Source organism: Gadus macrocephalus, chromosome 7 (genome assembly GCF_031168955.1).
Source record: "Gadus macrocephalus chromosome 7, ASM3116895v1".
Lineage (NCBI taxonomy): Eukaryota > Metazoa > Chordata > Actinopteri > Gadiformes > Gadidae > Gadus > Gadus macrocephalus.
The window spans coordinates 10960013-10978174 of NC_082388.1; the positions used below are offsets into that span (position 1 = coordinate 10960013).

Here is an 18162-nt window from a genome sequence, read left to right on the forward strand (position 1 = left end):
ATGGAATTACATTATTTACATTATGTCCTTATTTCCGCTAATCTGTTCAGCCCACTATGTGGGCTGAACAGATTAGCGGAAATAAGGACATGGAATTACATATGGTGACATGTTGAAACAGGTGAGCAGAGATACATCAGATGAGATGAGACAAGGCACCTTCAGGTATGATCAGAGGAGGGTGTTGTTGTGCTGAAAGAATTGAAAATCTGAATGAATCAGAGGCTAATTTGGATGGAAGGAGCACAGTGTACGGCTGATTAGCGTGGATCCGCTGCTTGTTAAACAGGCTACGGTGCATCACGATCGAGCTGTGTGACTGTAATAGGCTGACCCGTACGTCATGTCTCATCCTCATATAAATGGAACTGAGAGTTAAGCTCAAAGAGTAAACTTTAGCTTTTTCTTTCATTATTTTTTTGTTCATTAGTTTGATATTTTGTGTCATATTTGACCACAGCATTTTGAACCAAAAGAGTTAACGCCTCTGCATGCACGCTACGGCCTATAAGTACAGTCAGAAGCACTGTATAGTCTGGCACAATGCCGTGTCACATTCACCACATCGTTTGCCCAACCCCCTGATACCCCTAATGCCCCCGTGACACCTCTCCTCTCTGTCTCCTCCTCCTCCTCCACCTGCCCCTTCGGCCGCCTGGCTGCCAGTGGCCTGGACAGCGCGTCCTGCTTCCAGGTGCTGTCCCTCATGAAGTCCCTGGCCCTGGGCGGCCGCACCATCATCTGCACCATCCACCAGCCCAGCGCCAAGCTCTTTGAGCTCTTTGACAAGGTACAGTCTGGCTGAGCCCCCGCCCGGTGTAAAGTGTGGACACGCGGTGTCAGGAGCCGCCTACCCGTCAGGGAGAGGTCTTGATTGACATGCCAGCACGACCAACCACACGGACCCATACGCCGGGAACGGTATTCCTACAAAAGCTGAGGTGAAACAAACGGATAATGTGTAACGGGGGGGAAGAAATAATTGAAAAAATGTCAACATTTCTTTGAATGTCAATGCTGACAGCCAATCATAATCTGATCTTCAGTTCATTGAAAAAAAAATGCACTGAATAACTTGCGCGCTATGCGTCAGACCTTCATGGTCAGTTTCACAAGTCGACACCGCGGTAACGAAAGGAAGCGGCCCAGACAGGACAAGGTACAGCCGCCGTGCCACGTGCGTCTAACCTGCCCCGCTCTGCCTGGCACGCAGGGCCACTCCTCCCTGAGTCATCTCTCCTCGGGACAGACGGCGATGCTGTGTAGCTTCCTGTGTTTGATACCCCCCTGACACACGCGCGACGTGTCAACGTAGTCGGCGATCCACGGCTGTGGTTGTGTCAGCTCTTCATGTATAATTCATAGACGTCCAGTGTCACTGTTCGTTGTGTTCCCGTCCCTGTGACTTACTCTCTCCGTCTCTCTTCCCCCTCTTGCTATATTCCTCCTTCAATCACTCCCTCTCTCCCTCCCTCCATCCCTCCTGCCTCCCTTTCCCTCCTTCCCCTTCCAACCTCCCCTCCCCCTTATCTATCCTCTACCTCTTTCTGTTTTTCCTCCCTCCCTCTCTTCTCTCCTCTCATCCCCTCTCTTCGCCTCTCCTTTCCTCTCTTCCCCTCTCCTCTTCACTCCTTTCCACTCCTCTCCTCCCCTCTCCTCTCTACTCCTTCTCTCCTCTCCACTCCACTTGTCTCGTCTCCTCCCCTCTCCTCCTCCCCTCTCTTCTCCAATCCTCTCCTCTCGTCTCGTCTCCTCCCCTCCCCTCCCCTCTCCTCTCCTCTTACCCTCTCTTCTCCTCCTCTCCTGCTCTCCTCTCTCCTCCCCTCCCTCTCCTCCTACCCTCTCTTCTCCTCCCCTCCTCTCCTCTCCGCTCGTCTCGTCTCCTCTCCCCCTCCTCCTCTCCTCTCCTCTCCTCTCCTCTCCTCTCCTCTCCTCTCCTCTCTCCCCCCCTTCCAGCTCTACATCCTCAGTCAGGGTCAGTGTATATACAAAGGCACTGTTCCTTATCTCATCCCCTACCTGAAGAACCTGGGCTTGCACTGTCCCACCTACCACAACCCAGCTGACTTCAGTGAGTATGGGAAGTAGTTTGGGAGGGCTTTTGCACATGTGCATGCCTATCCATATGCTACTGGTATCAGCTAAGGCTAGGCTAGATTATATTATATTATATTATATTGGATTGAATTGAATTATTATATTTGATATGGCTAGGCTGGGATAGGCTAGATCAGATCACATAGAGATAGGCTAGCTTGAATTTGATTAGAATATATCCGTAACAAAACCTGCAACACTTTCACTTTTTGGTTTCCCAGCCCAGGCACTGTGGAATGTGCTATGCTAGGCTAGACGAGGAGAGGCTGGAATAGGCTCAGTTAGATTTGATTTGATTGGATTGGATTGGATTAGAGAGCTATCATATTATAAGTATTGCTACATTCGACTAATAATGGCACATGGGATTCAGGAGACGCATGTGAACCACCTTATGCCTTATATCTCGGGTGGCAGCAGCGCAGGAGGTAGAGCGGGGTTGACTGGTAACCCGAAGGTTCCTAGTTTGATCCCCGGCTCCTCCTAGCTGCGTGTCGAGCTGTCCCAGAGCGAGACGCCTCACCCCGAGCAGGCTGTCGCCCTGCGTGGTTGACTCCGCCGTCGGGTGGACGGGGTGAACGAATGGTTCGAAGTCGCTTTTGGATAAAAAAGCGTCAGCAAAATCCCCTAAATGTAAACGTAAAAAATGTCCGTGCCCGGTCCGACGGGCATGGGTCTGACGGCACTGTGCCTCTCTCTGTGCTGTGTCCCAGTCATCGAGGTGGCGTCGGGGGAGTACGGGGACCTGAACCCGGTGCTGTTTGAGGCGGTGCAGGGAGGGCTCTGCTCCGAGGAGGGCAAGAAGAACTCCAGCGACGAGAGCGACTCCTTCTGCCACTCCACAGGTTACAACGTGTGTTGCACACGCACACGCAAAGGCGCGCACACACACGCACACACACGCACACACGCACGCACACACGCACACGCGCACACACGCACACAAGCACACACGCAGTGTCATATCTCGCTTTATTAAGTATATTCTGCTTTACTTACTACATTATACTATTATTTGAACTGTTTTCAGATAACAGTTATCATTGATCATGAGTGTGCTGTTAATGTGATCCCCAGGACTATGGAACCATGGAGAAACGCAGCTTTGCCACCAGTACCTTCACACAGTTCTGCATTCTGTTTAAGAGAACCTTCGTCACGATATGCAGAGACGTGGTATGCCCCGATCCTATTGATGGTTTATCCACAGCATCATACATACCGTGCATTTCCGGTACACTCCAGCACGTCGAGGAGGGATCCCTCGGCTGGCTTCGTTCTCAGGGTCTTTCCCTTGGGATTTCGGGGGGGAAGTATCCCTTGCCCTTATATCAGTCGTTCACAACCTTTGGCATCAGGTGTACCTCTTAATTGTACCGAGGTGATGGCCTTTGGTGCCTCACCTCATATGCAAACGGTAGAAATGTGTTAAATACACATAGAGAGGCTGAGAGCGCCAGCCCCCTTATACATCATTATCACTGCAAGTGGGCCAAGGCCATTGCGAAGAAGTGGAAAGAAAAAGTCAGCAAAGTTACAATGGAAATCTTGTGATGCACAAAGCAACGCTATTTCTGAAAAAATAATATATATAACAATAAAAAGCCCAAATTGTCTCACTTTATCTATAAAACATTTATTTTTAGTCAATCAGTCTATTTCAAAAACCCAGGTACCACCTGCAGTACCCTCACAACGACATAAATGACTTGGTGTTGGGAGGGTTCATAAAATGCGGGCCTTTGAAGTCCCTTGAGCCTGTAACCGTGGTAACGGGCCATTCGGATCCGCTTGACCGGACTACGGTGTGGCTTCTCCAGCAGCCGGCGGCGTTGCGTTGACGTGTGGCCCTGCTTGTGTCTCCCCAAGGTGCTGACCCACCTGCGGGTCATGTCCCACCTGTGCGTGGGCGTGCTGATTGGCCTGCTCTACCTGAAGATCGGCAACGACGCCAGCAAGGTCTTCAACAACACGGGCTTCCTCTTCTTCTCCATGCTCTTCCTCATGTTCGCCGCCCTCATGCCCACCATCCTGACCTGTGAGCGACTTTTCCATTCACATTGAGGGCATTTAGCAGACGCTTTTATCCAAAGCGACTTACAATAAGTACGTTTGTCAGAACACAGAGAAAAAAAATATATCACTGTCAGTACAGTAAGGATGTTCATAGAACCAAGTGCCAATCACTTGCAAACGCTAGCTAAACCCATTTCCCTTATGCAACAAAGATAGCTAGGACAAGATGACACACAACTGAGTGCCTTACAGAGACTTTGGTTAACTGTACCGTCAGCACTTTGATATATGATACCTACGCTAACTGCCGCACTTCCGCTAATATAAAACTATTATGTGAATTTGAATTGTTATTTCTGTTCTTGCTAACCTTGCATTTCTGAGTGGAGCCAGGCTGCACTCTATCCAGTTGTTTTTCTAGGCTGTGCGACATTTCAAATTGTTTTTGGAAATGCCCCAGTTTTGTTGACGCCTCACTCGAAAGTTGCGTTGGTTAAAAGCGTCTGCTGAAATGTAATGTGTTCTCGCTTCTTCTGCCCTTTACTTCAGTCCCGCTAGAGATGTCCGTGTTCCTGAGGGAACATCTCAACTACTGGTACAGTCTGAAAGCATACTACCTAGCAAAGACCATGGCGGACATACCGTTCCAGGTGACTCTTACGAGGACGTGCCAGAGAATATAACCGTCTACATGAACAAAACCAAAAAAAAGGATTTCAAACTCTGTGTCTCCCTCTGTCTCTGTGCTAGGTGCTCTGTCCCATCATGTACTGCAGCATCGTGTACTGGATGACAGAGCAGCCCCCCGAGGCGGTGAGGTACCTGCTCTTCATGGCCCTGTCCACGTCCACAGCCCTGGTGGCCCAGTCCCTCGGCCTGCTCATAGGGGCTGCATCGACCTCCCTGCAGGTCGGCCGCCATGCATGTCCTGCACACAAAGGAGGGTGACAAATACAAGCCTACAAAATATTTATATACAAATAAAAAGAAATATATAAATATAGATATATACCCTCCCACCCCCCCCCCCCTACAAACAAAACACAGTTTTCATGGTGCAAAATAATTACTGTTAGCGTTACAGAGTAATATTGGGTAATCAAAAGGGTTAAATGCAGAAGACATTGCAAATTAGACATGGCATATATTTTCACATGAAACTGAATGAGAAAAAAAAAGTTTTCTCATTCATTTAATGTCCTTCAAATCTGTTTCAATCCGTGTTCGTAAGGGTTTAATAAGCCTGTTTTCCCGTCCCAGGTGGCTACGTTTGTGGGGCCGGTAACGGCCATACCTGTCCTGCTCTTCTCGGGCTTCTTTGTGAATTTCGACACCATTCCCAAGTATCTGCAGTGGAGCTCTTATATCTCCTACGTCAGGTGCGTTGTCATGAGATTACAACCTTTCCAAAACGCAACAAACATCTTTTTTTGGTTTACTTTTTCGAATCATTCCCTCAATGAAAAATGATTGGCAGACGCTTAACGATTAGCGATCAACTACAAACTCTGAACCCTTCCTCAGAGTACTTTGCCGTGTACTTTTCCCGCACTGACGCTGGTGGATTGACGGTTGTGTGCTCGGTGCAGGTATGGATTCGAGGGCGTCATCCTGTCCATCTACGGGATGAACCGCTCGGAGCTGGAGTGCCCAGGGGTGGTGTGTAAGTTCCAGAAGCCCGAGGAGGTGCTGCAGCTCCTCGACGTGGAGGACGCCAAGCTCTACGTGGACTTCATAGTCCTGGGCGTGTTCTTTGTGGTCCTCAGACTGGCCACCTACCTGGTTCTGCGCTACAAGGTCAAGTCAGAGCGCTAGCGCTGGGCGCATGGACGCCGGCCGCGGTCCATGTCGACCACGCATGGATCTCAAACCATCTATGTACCATATCGTTGACAGAGGAGGTAGGGAACAGTAATATATATATATAGTCTTATTTCTGATCGCAGACATGCACACACGTACACGGGAACACACACATACATACATGCAGGCTTGCACAGACAGATAGACACACACACACACACGCACACACGCAAACACACTGACATGCACATAAGAACAACTATCTAGAATACATGCTGCAGCATTACTCCACCTGTACAGTTCATAATTCACTGGTAAAGGAGTGCAATGTGTTAGAGGGGTAGACTCTGTGCTCGTAGGTTTTTATCCTCGGTCAAGATTATTCTAACCCGGACAAATACACCAAGATGTTAGTAGTCTTGTTTTATTCTCTTACACAAACCACTTTTTTTTCCCACCAGTACTTTTTTTGAGAGTATTTCATAAGTACCGGCCAGTAACTCTCCACGAATGCAATGTTAACGCACTGCAACTATACATGTACCCCGCGAGACCAGAAAGCATGTTTACTTGCGGGGGGGGAATAGAGTTGTTGTGGTTTCGCCGCAGAGACGTGGCTGTGAGGAGATTGGAAGCTCAAGCCACGGTCCTCGGAAGGGACGCAATAATCCTGCTTGAAGTGAGGCGGACCATGGCTTCCCCTTCCATCTCTCCCGTGGTCACACCCGGGAACTCCCTCTGTGGGAAAGCCCCGCAAGGATTTGCACCAGTCAAAGAACCTGTGTCCTTACTTGACACAATGGTATTGGGACAAACGATGAGAAAGTGACACTGTGGCAGGGCCCGGAGTATCAAGATTGGACACCTTTCATAATACTGAACTAAGGCTGGTAACCACGGGAACCTAATCGCAACAAGTTCGGTAAGTATGTGTTAACTGATACATAGACAGCATTTTCGAAAAAGCCACTCCCCGTTTCATCTGCACAGGACATCAGCAACAAAAAAAAAGAATGGACTGTGAGCGGATATAAACGTTGTTTTCCATGTGTGTCATCGGGATTCTTACAGAGGGGGAAAAAAGTACATGGATGTTATTTAGATATGGATTATGTGTCCTTGTATATGTCGAGATTCAATGCAGCGTGGATGCAGTGTGTCTTGAAAGAAGAGGGCATATATCCTTGTTTTTAAACACGGCCTACATTTGACCTGACCCTGAGTACGGCCCTTCTTACTTTTTAATCCACATATGAATATCTTCGACGAGGAAGAAAACCTTGGAGTATAATATAAAAAAAACAAAAGAAAAGAGGCTTGTCCCACCAAGGGGCCAAGCCTTCTCATCCTGGATGTATGCGTTGAATGTGGGTCAAGCTCAAATGCAATAGCCAATGCTATCATGTTGTCGTTTGCGTAAAAAGCTGTTTTCCGACTTCGGACTCGCTCCTTTTGCACTCGGACGGTGAAAGGTCCGGCTTCTGATCCACTTGGTCCCTGTCCGACTGATGAGTTGTTGCTAGATGCTAGATACTTGAAACTTGCTTGGCTGGGTGTGTTCGTGCCTCTGAATTAGAATGGGTTCTTCTGCTTCGATGCTCCTTTTTAGTTTTTTGCAGACACAAAAGATGTAAATAGAAAATGCCCACTCAACACACTGGTGTAGAGATACATACACACAAGCACATACACACACACAGATAGGTGCGCGGACGTGCTCACACACACAAACACACACACGTCAACATATCGAAAATCACATTAACAAATTGCATACACACACACCCACACACATACATACACAATCAATAGCACTTGACATGTATAAAAGTACATACCACCGGGCAAAGCAAATATTATTTTCCAATAAACTTGCTATGAAATATTTCCTATAATACTAAGTAATCCTTATAATAATGCATACAATAGAATAAGCATATACTCAATGATTGTACAGTGAATATGTTATGCTGTAAAGAAATGTACATTTGCACTTCTCAGTGTATGGTTATTATTTATTTGTATTTAATTTATTGTTCTATATCAATATGAGTGCTGCTTGAAAGTATATGGGGAAACCGCAACTGGATGTTGCATGATCAATTAAGGAATGAAATTTATCCTAAATGAAATTTCTGAGCAAAGCATCCTGATTTTCTTTCCTCATCCAAATCTGATTTTTTTTTTGGGCAAAACCACAGGAGGATATTCAAATTTTGTCAAACATTACAAAATCATGTGTTGTATTGACATGGCGGGAAAAAAATGTGAAGTGCTTTGCAGAGGTTTTCCATTTTGTCAACAAGGTGGAAAGACAAATGTCACCGCTGCCGTACCGTATGTAGCATGTGAGCGTATTCAGGTAGCAACGCATCTGGTTCACTGAGCTGGCCTGAGCACAGGTGTGGCTGTTAGCAGTAACTGAGTTCATATGACAGACATCACATCTGGGGCCAGTGTGCACATGAGCACCCAACACACAAGTGGAATTACCGTACGTTGCTGCTGTCTGTATCTTTGTCCCATTGTTTTAAATGCACTGTTAAGTAACTTTAGATTGAAAGGTGCTATAACAATAACATGTATTATTATCATTATTATTAATTATATAATTATATTATGTTGACCAATGCTGTTACCCCCTAGAAGCGAGCAGCAGGATAGTCTAGCTAGAGTTAGCTGTTGGGGTTTGAAAGTCAGAAGGTTCTGGGTCGGAACCGCTATGGCCGTGATCTCCTTGTAACCTTAATCCTACCTGCATCTCAAGAGCACGATGCCTTCAAGCATTTTTGATACATATGTGTTAATATTAGCAGCTACACCTGTGTTTGCCCTGATACTACAGCAATGTAATGGCATCCTTTGAGGACTAAAGAGGATTTATGATTTGCAGAGGTTACTGTCAAGAAGAGCAATAGTCTGATCCATAAAAATGTGAGTGTGGCCCAGAGATTAACCGTCTCACATACACACGCCCTCACACACACACACACACACACACACACACACACCCTCACCCTCTCATCCTCACACACACATCCTCACACACACACACAAACACACACACACTTTCGTGTCACCAACGTTGACGTTGTTTTGAGTTTTGCTGTCACTGTGCTGTCACCGCTCTCTGCATTGGAAGCTATAAAAAGCCAGATGAGTGAGGTCTGGATAATCCCATGTGAGGCGAACAGGACATGTGTTATTGTTTGATCAAAATGTGTTGCAGGTTGGTCAGGGAATGGAGATAAAGGGCCTGATTTGATGGAGGTCCTTCTTTTGTGTGCAGATCCGGATCAGATAAATGGGAAAATGTTGTGTTCTGCAGTGTGTAAAGCGGGTTAACTGATGAAGTGATTGAAACAAAAATATGTTTATGTTTCTTCGAACATTACCAAAATGTAAGCCCCCGATCCGTCCGAGCTGTGAAGGCGAAAGGACAAACACAGGCAGGCTACACACCCTTCCCTAGATATCGCATGGTACCCCGTTCATTAGCCATTATAATGGTTTCACACACTTTTCAAATAATGATGATTGCTATTTTTTCCTTCTTCTGAAATCGTTTTTTTCAGGAACTTTAAAATACAGATGTTCAACACTCCACTACTGTATGATTATCTGGGTTCATTTTGTGCTTTGTTATTCCATTCAATGTCGGCCTCACTTGTTTCACTGTGAATATGATCTGGTCATCAAGCTTCGTCTACCTAACCTTTCTCCTTTCTTATATAACGAGTAATGACGTCCCTATACGAGACCTTTCAGTATGTGACAGACAATGCGTTTTGTTTGACTAGAACGGCTGTTTCCACCAAACAGATCATTGGTGAGTTGTTAACCTTATTTGTTTGTCCATTTCTGTTTGTCAGTGGATCCTAAACTCAAACAATTCAAGTTCTGTGTACTGAACGCTGTTAAAAGGATTATAATAAAGTTAACCTTTATAACCTTTTCTTCCACTGCTCATACTAAGACCATTTATAGGAACCTCCACAAGTAACAATAGTAGAACTAATAACAATGAAAATAGAAAAATAATATACTAAATATTTCAAACACAACAAAACAGTGGCAGAGGCAGCCGTCCACATCAGCATCGACAGCCTCCACTAATACTTCAGATTAATAATACTATTATTAGTAATAATAACAATAGTAACAACTATTATTACTATTAATTACTTATAAATCAATTATTCTTCTGATATTGTATTATTATTATATATTTATTACTGATTATATTTTTGACATATTTAATTATTATTACTATTAATAGTATTGACTAGCAGGCCTTATGTTATTTTTTGTATTATTATTTTTTTCTACATCCAACCACACAAATAGTTTTGAAAGGGAATTCGTTTTGATACAAATATATCATTCCTCCAGGGACTAGAGAGAACTTTGTATTTGCTGGAGGCAAATATTATGTGTACTGTAGGTGTTAACAATGACCCCATCAATATGACTTTGTTAGTCAATCTAAGTAGAAAAAACAAACAACACCGCCCCCACGTTCATAGATTTTTTTAATGCAGTGGGATACTCAGCAACACAGTGTGAGCAAATACAAACTTAGGTCATTGACCCTTTCTTTATTGTAAAAACAATATCAATATCAGCATGACATTCATTAACAGGAGAAGGTGTTAACGACCTCATCCATCCCACCCACATTACTGCACATAGCTTCCCAAAAAAACATTTAACAGGGTTTCTGACTGCGTTCTCATCCCCTTCCCCTTCCTCAAGCATAACACCAAATATTAATAGCACTGCGTACTTCCACCCAAGCAGCTCAACTTCTCCAGTGAGTCACACAACGTTCATCTGCTTTTGTGTTATCATTCTGCAGTTCTGTGGGGTGGAACTGCTGTTAAACATGAATCATATGATGGCTATGGAAACAGGAAAAGAAGGAATACAATACATCCGTTATTTAGTCCATCCTTTCCAGAATGCCCCGTCTGGGATCAATAAAGTAGGATCGTATCATGGTTGGTGGAGGTCGAGGGGTTTTAAGAGACTAATCAAGCACCGGACCGCCCTGCTGGCCCTCTGTCGGAGGGGTAGGAGGGCAGGAGGGGTAGGAGGGGGCAGGAGGGGTAGGAGGGCAGGAGGGGTAGGAGGGGTAGGAGGGCAGGAGGGGTAGGAGGGCAGGAGGGGTAGGAGGGCAGGAGGGGTAGGAGGGGTAGGAGGGCAGGAGGGGCAGGAGGGGAAGGAGGGGTAGGAGGGGAAGGAGGGGTAGGAGGGCAGGAGGGGTAGGAGGGAAGGAGGGGTAGGAGGGGTAGGAGGGTAGGAGGGATAGGGGGGTAGGACCACCTTGCGGACCACAGGGGAAGGAGGGGTAGGAGGGGTAGTAGGGCTAGGAGGGGTAGGGGGGTAGGAGGGGTAGAAGAGGTAGGAGGAGTAGGAGGGGTAGAATAGGTAGGAGGGGTAGGAGAGGTTCGCGGGTAGCAGGGGTAGGCGGGTAGCAGGGGTAGGCGGGTAGCAGGGGTAGGTGGGTAGCAGGGGTAGGTGGGTAGCAGGGGTAGGTGGGTAGGAGGGGTAGGTGGGTAGGAGGGTAGTAGGGAAGGAGGGGTGGGACCTCCTTGCGGACCACTGTCCCCCCCGGGGAAGTAGTTCCATCTTTTTGCATATTTTTTATTTCCAGGGACCTGCAGGTCAAGAGACCTCAACATGAGGTAAGCTAGGTACTACTGTGTTTAACTGTTCTTAGGTTCACCATTCCTGTGTTTGCCTATTTTTACCGCTTATGAGATCATGTCCACGCTGAATTAGATAAAAAATAAATGAATATGTAAGTGTCTTTAAAAGAGTCAACACGTCTTAAAAGAAGACATAAAGATATTAGCTAAAATAAGTAGGATAAGTAGCATCTTTTTATTGATTAGTAGAAGGAAACTTTCCAGATTACACAGACTAAATAAAAGACACTAATCACTAAATTCAAATTCAAACACTCACAGAAATGGCACTGGATCGTGTGTGTGTGTGTGTATATTGTGTGTGTGTGTGTGTGTGTGTGTGTGTGTGTGTGTGTGTGTGTGTGTGTGTGTGTGTGTGTGTGTGTGTGTGTGTGTGTGTGTGTGTGTGTGTGTGTGTGTGTGTGTGTGTGTGCGCGTGCATGTATGCGTGTGTCTGCACAACGCAAATGTAACAGGGTTTATGGAGGACTAAAAGCAAACAATAAGCCATTAGCAGCAGCAAACAGCCTGATACATAACCAGCTATGGTCGCTGGCCACTCATCCACTTTAATACAAACCTCCGCCATTGGATCTGATGCAGGAACTGAGGTCTACCCTGTTTCTATGGTTTAGACTCACTTTTTGGAATACAAACAACGGCATATTTTTAATGGTGTACTGAAGTAACTGCAAGTGAAAATGGATGATGGAAAACTAATTACAATGAGTCTTAAAGAACAAAAATCAGAGCCACTTATTTGGTTTGCATTGATTGATACTTTAGTACAAGTTTTCCAAAAATATTTTCCATGATAAAGGCCAGAATATATATATTTTTTTTCATCTTCCTGATGCTGTAAAATATTTTAATTTATTTATATTGTCACTTAAATAACCAGCAATATTTTGCATGGAGCTGAATGACCGCGAAAAATAATGAAGAATTGTTCACTCTCTACTTTCTCCACTGTAGGGAGCCCAGTAGCAAAACATAGCCACACGTTGTTCAGGTTCAATTCTGCTTTATGAGGCTAGTGATAATTACCATAGTCAGCAGCTCTGGTATCCACGGCTCAGTCACCAGCCTCACATTAATTAAGTGTATCTCGTGGACGGAACTCCACGTATTTTCTAAAAATCGGTTCATTTGACTGGTAAATTGAATACTTAACAAGCGTGATTGACAGGGTGACGAAATGACAGTCGGTGGTGAGTGTGACTGAGCAGGCTTGGAGCATATGAGGTAGGTCATGGGTTTAATTGTGCTATGGATCGGTATGCAGAATGGCTTCTGTCCGATTTATTTCAGCTGTTTAATGTGTGTGCTGTTTAATTTTTAAAAGGTTTGATAGAACTCAAAAGTTAATGTAGTAAATTGAACTTGAGTCTCTCTCAAACTCGAGACACAAATGTAAGATTTATTTTATTTTATTTATTTCAGCACAATGCACATCAATAAACATGTACAGCAGTACACGTAAATGTGCCAGATTGTAGCCCAGGGGCTAATTTCCATCTGTAGTCCATTGTTATGAATTGTTACTTATTGTCAATTAAGTATTTGCACTGAAAGCCATTCTGACATTTCAGAGAGCACATTTCTTTCACAACAGTATAGTATAATGTGTTATCACCACATTTAATTACTGTTCTGTTCTGCACTGTTGTCAGTATGATGACTTTTGGAACATGCTAATAAAAACCCAACAGACTTTTGGCCTGAGATAAGACCAAGTGAGATTATTTGATACACCTTCCTAGGAACATGATAGTAAAGTTACTGACTCTACCTAACTTATGTAATATACAATATCAGATAACAACATGTAGGATCTTGAGAATATACTGCAAATATTTCTGATGTGGTTTAATTTGTTTTGTCTCAAAATTTCTTTCCAAAGAAATACAAAATATTTGATCAAATGTAGGACTGCTTGAGTTAACGACTTTTAACTAAAATTAACAAAAAAAAAATCTAAATTTCAACGCAGCAAATTCACTTAATCCCAAGAAGGAATCAACAACCCAACGATGGCCAACACAGACGAATCAGGTAGGCCTACACATCGACACCCCCTACCTGCCATCAATCATCTCATCAGTGCATCAAGTACACACGTACACAATACAAAGGGGCACGCCTTTTGATCATCAACATGAAGCTTAATCCTGCACTCTGTATCTGCAAGTTACATAGTGCATGTTGCTGCCACAGTGGGAAAATCACAGAAGACCGTTAAACCTAATTTATATTCACTGTGTGTAAAATATGCAACTGGAGCAAACCGAAAGGCCCATGCTCAAAGTTCATACAGGGATTTGTAGCATGTCTTGTTACGTAGCGTGAGTGTTTGACTCTGTGCCCCTATATCGTCTGACACGAAACAGGGGCACAGCGTCACTCACTTAACTGACGTAAATCAGCTTGAAACGTGTACTTCTTCGCCCTCAGTCCACTGCCATCTCTGAGACACGAACCCCTTCTGTTTCCACGAGCTAATCCCCGATGCTAAAGCAATTATTATTGTCATATATTATATTATTGTCAGCCGCCAGTAAAGTGCAAAACGGTCCGCGAAGCTCCCGCTTAAACTCACTTTTAGACGTCCAGCCCTTTGGTCCAAAGGTTTACCTCACTCAAAGCATCAAATGTATCACCTTTTCCCAACGTGGTCTCTATATACGTCCGTCCATCCACAGTTCATTAAACTACAGAATATAAACTTGTAAGAATACTTGTATGCATTCAATGCTCCCTGCTCAACCCTGCCATAACAGCAAGATCTCCCGAGTACTCTGAAACACAAGAAAACAACATTTCAGTTTAACACATGTACTTTCACATAACAACAAGAATATTGAATTCTCAGTTTGTTTTATCTGGAAACGTCTTTAAGATCTTCTATCGCAAAGCATAATAATCTCTGTACCTCACAAGAACCATACCCCTATTCTCTCTTTGGGGCTGAGACGTGTTTTCACTGTCTGTGTCTGACACACCGCTGCCCTTTGACCCTTCTTCTACTGTGGCTTCCCTCTCATCCCCTGCCTCTTTGGTAATTCTTCTCTGAGCCTAGTTAAACTGCTACAAATGCCCAAAAATTGGGAAGTCCGATAGGTCAGCCATGCAACCTGATAGGACAATATGTCTGTCCATCAAAAGTTCACTAGACAAGTTTTCAGGAATAGTTGTATACCTTACATGCAGCTGCACCCAAAGGTTGTGTGCAGGTTCAAATGGACCCAAGAGGGACAACCAAAGAATCTGAATTTAATTAAAACGTAATTCAATGAAAACATGAAGCCCACCTATCTCCCGCTCATTCCCCTTCCAGGATATGTTTCCGAGCCCACGCCGCGGCTCTGCTTCCTCCGGCGTGACGAGGGCGAGAGGTACGGGTTCAACCTGACCGTGGAGAGGGGCTCCCGGGGTCACCTGGTCCGGAAGCTGGCGTCGCGGGGGGCGGCGGAGCGCAGCGGCCTGCGGGACGGCGACCGGGTCCTGGAGGTCAACGGGTTCTTCGTGGACGACGTGTCTCAAGCCGTGGTGCGTGAGAGGGACCTCGCTGGTCCCTGACGCTCATGGACCCCTCTTTGAGGTGGAGGGGTGGAAGCCCATGGAAGTGTGCTTGATGACTGTCCATGCCGGTTTTTCCTTATGCGCTCTGCAATATAATAACAATATGGAAAAATAAAATTGAAATCAAAATATCAAAATATAATTTCGAAATTGAATTCAATGTCGATTCATGCATTTCCTGAAAATGTTGTACATTTATATATTTTTTTGATCAATATTTCTTACATGTATCGTATATATTCTTTACGTATTCTAAACAAAACAAACGATTGTTGTTTTAATTAGTAGTAGGCCAATTGTCCTGTGACATCCACATTTCCTGTCTAGTCTTCTGATCTTCTCTTCTTTGATCTTATCCACAAGATGGCCAGGAGGATCAGGATCAGCGGAAACCAGCTGTGTGTGTTAGTGCTGGACCAGGAGGGCTACGAGAGGGCCCGGGCCCAGGGGGACCACCTCCTGCCATTGGTGAAGTCACATGAGATGAAGGCCTGCAAGGCACCCAGGCTCTGCCATGTGACCAGGAACCACTCTCACTCGGGCCTGGGAGTCAGCTTCAACCCCGTGGAAGGTATGGTTGTTCAAAGCTATCATAACTATCTATATATATTCAAGAACCTAAAATGCCCATGTACTTTGGATTCAATGGTTTGTACATGATAGGGTTAGGGAGTTGTGACTCAGAGTCAAAGGGTTCAGGGTTCAAACCACTATCTCTCTCCAGTTATACACCTCAGTTCCCTCTTACCCCTTAACCTACTTCTTAATGATTTTATAAGATCCAACATAATGATCTGATTAGACACATCCCTGTCAACAGAGTGGCGAAGTCACGCCCCTTCTGGTAGAGCCCATGGGACCTATGAGATCGAAAAATATGGATGGGTTTCAATGTAGATTGAATTCTGGTCCCAGTCTTTATATGCCCCGGATTGTAGTTCACAATGCGGCCTCACACAAAACCTGGCATTATCGAACTTCTTCTCGAAAATCTTCTTTTTATGAAAAATGATCATTTAAATCCACAAACAACATATGTGTAATCCAGGGCATGTAAAGACTGGGACCAGAAAATAACTACTTTCTCTCCATTGAAACCCATTCATATTTTTCGAAGTCATAGGTCCCATGGGCTCTACCGGAAGGGGCGTGACTGCGCCACTCTATTGCTTCGAGCAACAGTGTCTTCTAGTTTAGTCAAATTCTATGGAACTGAAGAAAGCTAAATTGAGGACTATACTCTATGCACGTCTTTCTATGTCTATCTACCTTCCCACCCAACCGGCAGGAGAGAAGGGCCACTTCTCGGTGGGCCTGGTGCATGGGGGGGCCGCCGAGAAGGCAGGGCTGCGCCGGGGAGACCGCCTGGTGTGGATGAACGGTGCGGCGGTGTCCGACCTCACGCACTCTGCCCTCACCAAGATGGTGAGATGCTCGCCTGCAAAGAAATTGATGCTCGGGTTTGTCTTTCTTGTCAACACAATTCAAACTGATAATCTGCATCGTGTCGGGACCCGCAGGTGAAGAAATGCGGCGATCACATCACCCTCCTGGTGGTGGACAGCGAGACTGAGAAGAAGTACGTCCAGCAGAAGTGGCCCATCCTCCCGGCCATGGCGGTTCCCTGTAACCTGCCCCACCGAGCCAGGAGCCTGGCCCTGGCCCTGGGGCCCCATGGCTATGGCTTCCTCCTGAAGGAGGGGAAAACCTCTTCAGGACGAACAGGTGGGCCAATTAGACAGGCAAAACAATTAAAGCATACACACACACACACACACACACACACACACACACACACACACACACACGCACATGCAAACACAAAAAACACACGTTCCCATGCACAAACCTACGGAAGCACACACAAGTACGAACGCAAACACACACGCTCTCAAACATTTATGAATGTGCACGTATGCACACACACACACACACGAACGCACGCTGACAAACAAACACACACACTCTTTAATCCGATTAAAGCCATAGTTGACTGCTCCTCAACCGTATATTCTTGAGCGTCATGTAAACGCACTGTTACATTATGGAATTGTTCTTGATAATTATAGAAATTAGCACTCTTGAGTATTTAATTGAATTACTTATAATTATTATAATTTTTGTTTATCCTGTGGTCTGCCTACATGTGCTATTTCAGGGCTTCAGGTGTTCTTGTTGACAGTGTCACTCATTATTGATCTACTACTACTATCCACTGGTTGTGATGTGAGTGATGTGCATTCTCAACTCTTTCCAGTTGTTTACAGTACTCTCCTCACGTTACAGTTCATGTGGTGCAGGAGGTGCATGACGACAGCCCAGCACAGAGGGCAGGTATGCAGGCGGGCGAGCTGCTTCTGGAGGTGGACTGGGAGTCGGTGGAGTCCCTAGCACACAAGGATGTGGTGGAGCGAGTCAAACAGAGCAGTCCTCAGATCACACTCACCATCATCTCCGCCCAGGGGCTGGACTTCTACAGCAAGGTAGTGACTCCACACCTCTGCTCTTCTAGGAGGGGCAGCCGCCGGTTTAATATGACAATATACAACAATATTCAAATAGAAAAATAGAAGGTCCTTTCATAATGCATACTAGACAAAGCTTAAAGGGGACCTATTATGCTTTTTCGACTTTTATGACCTATAAACGTTGTTATAATGATTGATAGTCATGTTTAACCATACTCAAGTGTCAAATAATGACGTATATGCATTTCGACGTATTCCCTGCTGACAGTCTGGGGTGGCTGTGCAGAGCGCTAAACACTAGGGACAACGTTTGCGATTCACTTGTTCACATTTCCGGGAAATCATCTACGTAGAGGCATTCCTGCCACGCCCCCATATGCCTGCTCAAATCTGCCCGCTCGCGCTTCAAGGCAGGTAACCAATCACAACGGAGTTGGGTTGGCAGGAGGGGGGCGAGGGGGCGGAGAAGGACGAAACCGAGCGTTGACAGAGAATGCTGAAAGCGC

General features: G+C 45.4%; 2 protein-coding genes across 4 annotated transcripts in view; both read left to right on the plus strand.

Annotated features, from left to right (window-relative positions):
- abcg4a (ATP-binding cassette, sub-family G (WHITE), member 4a) overlaps positions 1-9862 on the plus strand; it is a 22724-nt gene extending 12862 nt beyond the window's left edge. For both annotated transcript variants that reach the window (XM_060056698.1, XM_060056699.1), the window contains 9 exons: positions 667-790; positions 1957-2071; positions 2811-2950; positions 3175-3273; positions 3967-4135; positions 4663-4763; positions 4864-5022; positions 5374-5492; positions 5703-9862. In XM_060056698.1, the coding sequence (XP_059912681.1) occupies positions 667-790; positions 1957-2071; positions 2811-2950; positions 3175-3273; positions 3967-4135; positions 4663-4763; positions 4864-5022; positions 5374-5492; positions 5703-5928 (1252 nt within the window). In that variant the 3' untranslated portion in view covers positions 5929-9862. The remainder of the gene's footprint in view (positions 1-666; positions 791-1956; positions 2072-2810; positions 2951-3174; positions 3274-3966; positions 4136-4662; positions 4764-4863; positions 5023-5373; positions 5493-5702) is intronic.
- A 2747-nt stretch (positions 9863-12609) lies between these two features.
- The window catches only part of nherf4b (NHERF family PDZ scaffold protein 4b), a 205643-nt gene continuing 200090 nt past the window's right edge, over positions 12610-18162 (plus strand). For both annotated transcript variants that reach the window (XR_009526627.1, XM_060056701.1), the window contains exons 1-7: positions 12610-12851; positions 13600-13661; positions 14944-15155; positions 15552-15759; positions 16477-16613; positions 16709-16913; positions 17475-17671. Coding sequence is in view for 1 of the 2 variants with exons in the window: in XM_060056701.1 (XP_059912684.1) it covers positions 13640-13661; positions 14944-15155; positions 15552-15759; positions 16477-16613; positions 16709-16913; positions 17475-17671 (981 nt within the window). In the remaining variant the exon portion in view is untranslated. The remainder of the gene's footprint in view (positions 12852-13599; positions 13662-14943; positions 15156-15551; positions 15760-16476; positions 16614-16708; positions 16914-17474; positions 17672-18162) is intronic.